Genomic DNA, 7,976 nt, shown 5'->3' on the forward strand with positions numbered 1-7,976 from the left:
ACCGATACAACCATCCGAACCTGCTAGAAACTTTCATTTCAATTTCAAACAGTTTATACATAATAAACAGTCGGTAGTGGATTGAATTTTCTTCAACTCAATTGGATTCGTCAGATATTTTTTTTTTCCAATCTGATCGAACTCTATTCATACTCAGCTTAGTTGTGTGGGGGAAAAATTAAATAGCCAACCTTTCAAAATTCTCGAGTGAAATGCACAATCTCTTCACGATGATTTCACAATATCCTTTAATGCTCTTCTCTCTCTTAAACAGAGCTCCTTTCTTTCTTTTTTTTTTTTTTGGCAAAACAAAGCATCTTTCTCTCTTTTTTTTTTTTTTTTTTTGAGAATTTCCTCCAACAACTAGCAATTTTTCTTCCAATCATCTCTGTGTGCTACATCCTGATCGGCTTTTCTTGCCATGTGATAAAAAATATGCTATCTATGCCATTCCTTTTGATTAGCGGCGGAAAAGTGACGGTAATAGCTTAAACGAATTGGGTTTATAACTTCAGAAATGGTATGATAACTTTTGAAAGGTTGGAGATCCAAAAATTTTTATTCTAAACCTCAGAAATCAATTTAGTAATTAAGTCAAAAAAAAAAAAAAAAAAAAGCTATTCATCAAACATGTTTTGGGGAAAAAATACAAGTTATATTACCTTCCTCCATCTTTTATGTGCGAGGAGGGTTAGTTTTTGGGGTGCTTTCTCTATTTATGACATGAATATGTACGTAGGAGCCTTGCGGACGATCCATCATGTGTTTACCCGCTCACGATTCAATTGCATGATTCCACCTAGCGGCAAATAGGGGCCAAGCCTCCTCTCGGAGGAGGCCACCATCATTCTTGAGTCCTAACCACTACGTAAAACTTGGAGCAAGGTGGTCCTTCTCTTTGCCCCATCCAAATTTAAGGTCCTTCACGATGTCATTTAATACCAAATTTAAGGATGGGTTACCCTTCAAGCCCTGGAATGCATATTAATATCGTGCCACGCCTTAAATCCTTTAAATTTGTTTTCGTATCCCGATCCGTGCCTTTCTCACGACAATAAAAGGTGGAATGACCATGTCTCATTTTGGTCTTCCCCCACCCACAATAAATGGGTGCGTAGGACCCATGTCAGCGATTCGAGCTCGGACTTTTCAACCAAGAGAAGGGGCCGGCCCTAAAATCAACTTTTTGTCAACTTTCTGATCGAAATGACTGTTTTTAGTCAATTTCAAAATAAGTTTCTCTCTTGTCTATCCTACACCATGATAGCAACGACACTTGTGGGACTCCCCACCCTCTAATTTTAAAAAGAGGGTGCGTCTGGATTCTGGGTTAACTTCTGAAATTTAGTCACCCTTCCCAAAGTTTGCTTCATCCTCACCAGAAAAGTACAGTCTACTCATAATCTCTCTCCAAAAAAAAAAAAAACAAAACATATATATGTTTGAATTCATAACTAAACTAGGGGTCCAAAGCCAAGAAATATATTCTTATGGTTCATTTAAGTAGCAGAAGGCATCTTTCATACAGGCAGGCAAATAATCGCGGTTTGTTCCTGTTTGAAAGCTAAGTTCTACCTAAGATCTCTCGTTGGTGTTGGTGAATGGAGGGGTCATGAGTGAATTGTGCAGGTAAACCCGAAAGAGGAGACTGATAGCTTGATCTTTGGATCAGAGTTTGTGATATGAACGCATGAACTATAAACAGAAAAATATATACTTGATTACTTGGAAACAGAAGTTCGAGTCTTAAGAAAGTAGAGCATTTCAAACCAAGTAATCAAGCTCAGACAATCCTCAACTGTGTTGTATGGCTATTTAAGGTGCTTCGTAAGCTTGGCTCGACGATTCTAAACCAAGGTTAACCTTGAATGTTCTGAAAGATAATGATCAAAAAATCAACTTGCTTAAAGTATCTTATTTATAAGAATTAAGCCTATCCAGGCCTAAGGTGCGTTTAAGTAGGTTAACATAGAGATTATTGCAAAACAGGTATTTTTCTCTCCGATTTTTCCAAGTTTGCTTGGTTTTGGAGGAGGACAATCATTCAATCAGAGTTCTTCGGTGTTGGCACCCGAGTTAGAAGTACAAGAAGTGTAGCTGGTACAAGGACAGAACAATGGCTCTAGCATTAATTAATTACCTTATGGTGCAGTTAGCCATTGCTTTCATCATGTGCCACAGGTAGTTTTCGTGTTCCCTAGGAATTCAGAGCATCTTTCTTTGTCCAAGAATCTCATTTGGTTTCTTTCACCTAGCAGGTAAGATATCCAATCCAATTTTCCCCAAGAGGGTTATATTCCATTGGCTGCATCTTTCTTTCTTTCGGTGATTTTGAGTTATATGTTTGGTGTGGATAATTTTCTAATTACTTCTACAAAAATAATTTACTTTTTTTCTATTTTTATATTAAAAAAAAATAAAGTTTTTGAATAATTTTTTTTCCAAGGTTCAAATCCTGAGTCTTGCTCAAAAAAAATTATAAATTTAATAAAGAGAAAAAGAGGCTAGTGTAGGTCCCGACACATTAAAGGGAGCATAATTTATGACCACATTGGTTCATTGGTAATTTTTCCTGTGGATATCAAAGTCCATTTCCATGCCATTTGTACACGGCTATTTCACCGCAAATAATTTCAATGTATACGGTAACATGGCAAGTTAACCTTCGAGACCACCTATTTTGGTAATGGCACTGCATGCCACTTATTTATTTCTCTTTGTAATTTAATGATATCAGTTCATGGATTTTGGAGAGAGAGAGAGAAAGAGAGGGGCCAGATAAAGGAGGAGCTGGCCAAAGGATGATAAGGAGTTAAGGAGGATGACCCCCCATGCCTCCCTTGTGGAAAAGTATGCATAATCTTGGGCCTTTTGAGTCCCTTTCCATACATATAATATTAGTCATTTTTTTCGTGCCATCCTCCTTTTGTCCTCTTAGAACCTTTTTATTTATCTTATCATAAATTCTACCACCCATATGCTTGTTCTCAGCAATTTTTATATTGCCATAAAATCCTCATTATACTAGCAAGTTAGAAATGTTGAGATATATAATGGGAATATTGCCACTACAAAGAACCTGTGAAGAGGGGTACCAACAGCTAATTAAGGATAGTTGGCTCAAATTAGAAATTCTGTTATAGAATGATGATAACTAAAATTGCAGTGAATGTAATGCAACACATATTTTACTCCAGGACCGTTAAGATGTAGTTTCTTTTAAGAGATACATCGAATGGTAAGTTTTAAGAATATGTTAATCCCCAAACCCCACTTTTCAAAGTACAACCGAAAGCATCCTTATTTATTCTACTGCTCCAATTTCTCACCCTTCGTGCCTATCCAAATTCTAACCAGGACTCCTACCATTAGGAAAGGGTACCACGGATCATGTCTTTGTGTATAGAAGTAAATTAATATTGTACTTGTTATTTTGTGCTCTTGATAATCACATAATGGTTAGGATATCCAAATAAGTTAGATTTAGATTTTAACTTATTTTTCTTGATATCCTTTCTCATTTACATAGCCAATATTTTGACGTCTATAAGTATATACATTACTATTACCATACCAATTTATTGAAATAGCACAATAATTTTACTAGTATATATAAAAACATCATTATGTAAAAGTGCTGCTGAAGATATTAATTGTTGTTTTATTTATATTCAGCAGCACTTCTCCATGAATAGCCCTCATCCAAAAACCCTAAACCATCCCCGGTAGAGCTAGAAAGTTGCCTTTATTGGAACCAACATGGGCAAAAGTGTCGGTCACATTTAACTGATACAGCATGGACAAATTACCTTATGTCAATTGACATAGGTAGGTGCTAGTAATTTCAATTTCTTTTATCCAAAAATAAAGAAGACCAAAGGTCTCCATAGCTCTCATCTGAATAAGAATGGATGCCACATTGTTACCTTTGTTATCCTGTCAGGAAGGACCTTGATTCTTCCAATTTACAAAACCAGACACATTCTCAGTACAATTAGATCATCTTTACTTGCTGGTCAGACCATTCAGTTACATATCAAAATCGAAGCGTACAGTACAGTGAAATCTAAGGCTGCACATGATCCGCATCGCTATGACTCCATGCACCATCAAACAAGCAGTCACTGTCATCAACCCGAGGCCCACGAACGGCCCATTTACGAAGCACCGAACGAGTTGGGTATCTCTTCCGTGATGTCTTTGTCTGAAGCTGTCTTAATCTAACCCAGGGGCTATAGGGGCTGTGGCACAAGATACAATATTTTCTTATCAAAGGGATTGAAAGAATCTTGATCGTTAAATTAGGGTAGGGCCCAACGAAGGCCCTCACCAAGTTGCTGGGCTTGGCCTTAGCTGCCGAGTGAGGAACGATTTTTGTATATTGACCATGCTGCCCCCAAACTGGAGTGGTTAGTAGGTCTGGCTGGTAGTCCTTGGCCCTCTAACTACCAGAGGGTCAGCTAGGTCATGGCACCTCCAAAAAAAATTTATATCTTTGCCATTTATGTTGCTGACCTTTCTTGCTTCCCTGCCCATGTCTCTCTCTATTTATCCTTCACTCCCCTGTCACTCTATCTGCCATTTTCTATCTCACACAAACTCACACAGACTCACTGGCCTGTTGTTGCTTTGGAGAAGAATCACTTCTCCTTGCATGTCACTGCTATAGGGTTAAAGGTCTTCAGGACCTTGAGAGCATCTCTTCCTTCCTTGTAGGTGAGGAGGATCTTGGATGGGGCGATCGCCGTGCTGCGAAAAGGAGGGACTAAAGAAAGGGCCATGGACACCGGAGGAGGACCAGAAGCTACTGGCCTACATCGAGGAGAACGGCCACGGGAGCTGGCGAGCATTGCCTGCGAAAGCCGGTGAGTGCTGCCCTCTGGAGTGGTTCTTGTGGTTGTGATACAAATATAAGTGCTAGTTGATGGTTGTAATCATTTGAGTTGGGTTGATTAATTCTTCTTTTCTACACTACTGGCAGGACTTCAGAGGTGTGGGAAGAGTTGCAGATTGAGGTGGACAAATTATCTGAGGCCCGATATCAAGAGGGGGAAGTTCAGCATGCAGGAAGAGCAGACCATCATTCAACTTCATGCTCTTCTTGGAAACAGGTGACCATGGCTGCTATTAATTATTTGCCAGCAATACCAGTGCACGCATTTGCATCATATCCCCTCTAACAAATCTTGATGGATTAGTACAGTTTAAGCTGTGAACGTATGAAGATCGGGTTTTTTGTCGCATCAATTTTGTTCAAACCTACTGATTAGTGAAACCATGCATCTTTCTCTACAGTAATTAATTTTGTGTTTTAATAATTCATATTTCATTCAAAGGAGTTGGACTTCCTACCTTTGCTTCAGGTGGTCCGCAATAGCCACCCATCTACCCAAGCGAACCGACAATGAGATCAAGAACTACTGGAACACCCATCTCAAGAAGCGGCTGGCCAAGATGGGGATCGATCCGGTGACCCACAAGCCTAAGAGCGACGCTCTCAGCTCCGGCGACGGCCAGTCCAAGAGCGCTGCCAACCTCAGCCACATGGCTCAGTGGGAGAGCGCCCGCCTCGAAGCCGAGGTCCGCCTCGCCCGGGAATCCAGACTCCGCGGCACCGCACCCTTCCAACAGCAGTCACCCTCTTCCTCTGCCCCTCCGCCGCCAGGCAGCGACTCGGTAGCTCCCCCGGCGCCACCTCTTGATGTCCTCCGGGCATGGCAAGGAGTCTGGTCCGGCAAACCTACCACCGGAAACCCCGGCGGAAGGATCGATCTCGAGTCGCCAACATCCACCGTGAGCTTCTCGGACAACGCCCTGCCGATCACAAGCAGCAGGGTAATGGATGCCAATTCCACAACATGCCATCAAGGACCAGCTCGGGAATTGGAAGAGGAACAAGATTTGGAGTGGAAGTGCTTGGAGAAGCAGCCACTTCGAATGCCGGACACCAAAGATCATAGGATGGATTGTTTTGCTAGCTTTTCGGTGGACACCACGTCGATCTTCGGTGGGGAGTCCTCCTCGTGGCTCCCGGAGTCTTCTGGTGGGGAATTCGATGCTGGCTTCACCGGCATGCTGCTTGATAGTTCCGATGACCGGAATTCTTCAGACGGGTGTGGAGATTCTAATTATAATGCCGAGGGTGGCAGCTGCGTGGAAGAGGATTGGGAGGAAGGGGACGAGAACAAGAACTATTGGAACAGAATTCTTAACTTGGTGAACTCGGCGTCCCCCTCGAGTTCCCCGCCCATGTTCTAGAAATTAATGGTGTTAGTAACGAGATTTGGACCGCGAAAGAAGACTTTCTTGCAGTCCTTCCTCTGTCCTAGTACTGCTCCAAAGAACTTTTTAGCATGTTTTTCCCAGCTCTGGAAACCAGCCGTTTAGCTCCAGACCACTCCGAGTCCACTCGGTTTGGTTCACGCGCTTCTCCTCCGAGTCTACTCGGTTCGGTGGAAATTTCTCTCTCCGTCCAAAGTTTATGCATGGCTAAGGAAATCTCTCTGTGAGAAGAAAGAATAATGAGTCCGATGGATTGTCCTGGTTGTTGTGGTGTTGGCTTTTGCTCCAAGGGGAATCATATTATTTTGAGTAATAAGAGTGAGAGTTGTTATAGTGTCAGCTGGTATTTTCCATGTTCATTAGTAGTTTGGCTCGGTGTGTCATTTTGTGTAAGAACCTTATGGCGTATGGTGCGTTCAAATGATCAAGTGCTTAATTTACTTTGTTCATTGGTTCCGTGGGGCTGTGGACATCTTCTATTTGGACCTTAAACCAAGCAAGGAGTTAAAGGTTCTCAGTGGCAAGCCTTCAGCTAAATTGGATTTTCTTCTGAATGTTTGTCTTGATGTTTTAAGACTTACAGTTATTTAATTAAACGTCTTAGCAAGACCTAAAACAACTAATACTTTTTCCCTTTGATGTGTGAGTGTTGGGTGCATCAAAATAATGAAGAAGGTAACCGTGCATGTCAAACATTTGGAAGATTGCTTTTAAGAAGGATAACCTCTCCAAATGCGAGAGGGTTGCAACCATCTGGCTATACCTTTGCCTACCGTAATAAATTTTGTTTTATCTTGTTGTTGCATATTTATTTTTAAAGTAATTTTTCTATGTGCCTTGTGGGTCTCTATCTTGTGTTACTAAATAGAATGGTAAAACTAGCTCAGCTTAAGTGAGAGAGCCATTCCCATTGTCTGAGCACAATGAGCAGGAAGAAATATTGTAATATGCCTATAGTGCTTTTATAACATCAAGTCAAATTATATGCTTAGCAACCTTCTATATTTGTTTTATATCTCAAGGGAAATGCCAATATTGAACCTTAGATGTGGTTTCTTGACCAGCTAGAGTATATATCGTCAAAAAAGGTTGATATTATGTAACCAATTGTACAAATTACATGATGTAACCCAATAAGGTCACTTTTTTTAAATCATCAATGGGATTAAATTATGGATTCTTAGCAAAACAATTATGATGATGGGTTGCTTGGAGTTAGGAGTTGGAAGAAGTGGACGTAAGGGACAAAATGACTAAAGAGACTTGAAATGCTAGTGACAATACAATCCATTAGTGTTCTTGTCATAAATACCATAATTATGAGTTTAAATGGCATAATCATGAGTAGCAAGGTGTCCTTGTAGGAGATCTTGCAAGAATACTATATTAAATCATGAATTTCAAGCATCAAATGTAATTAAGTTCACCAAGTTTAACCAAGTTTCAAGATTTTATCAATTTGATTAGGTAGGTCATGCAATTATGGCATATTTAATGTACATACAAGGTAGGGTTTTCTCTAAATTAATATATGATCAAGAAAGATCATCAATTTTGATATGGACTATTTTGACTATTATGAGTAGGATTGAATAGAGTCCAGAAATGAGATGTTTCATATTAGAAAGTCAAATTATATACTAAATTTTTTAAAACCATAATTTGACCATACGATTTTAGGAGAATGATTTTTT

At 40.1% G+C, this 7,976-nt stretch overlaps 1 protein-coding gene across 2 annotated transcripts; it reads left to right on the top strand.

Moving 5' to 3' along the window:
- The first annotated feature begins 4,116 nt into the window (after positions 1-4,116).
- On the top strand, positions 4,117-6,731 carry LOC105058564 (transcription factor MYB106). Of its 2 annotated transcripts, none has more exons than XM_073249586.1 (3): positions 4,117-4,865; positions 4,982-5,111; positions 5,337-6,731. In XM_073249586.1, exons 1-3 carry the CDS (start codon positions 4,733-4,735, stop codon positions 6,256-6,258), a joined length of 1,185 nt encoding a protein of 394 aa, XP_073105687.1. In that variant the 5' UTR covers positions 4,117-4,732; the 3' UTR covers positions 6,259-6,731. The 2 variants fall into 2 exon arrangements, with proteins under 2 accessions (XP_073105687.1, XP_010939829.1); XM_010941527.4 differs by having other exon boundaries at positions 4,165-4,865; positions 5,364-6,731.
- The last annotated feature ends 1,245 nt before the right edge of the window (positions 6,732-7,976 follow it).

The sequence above is a fragment of the Elaeis guineensis genome, chromosome 15, assembly GCF_000442705.2.
Source record: "Elaeis guineensis isolate ETL-2024a chromosome 15, EG11, whole genome shotgun sequence".
Lineage (NCBI taxonomy): Eukaryota > Viridiplantae > Streptophyta > Magnoliopsida > Arecales > Arecaceae > Elaeis > Elaeis guineensis.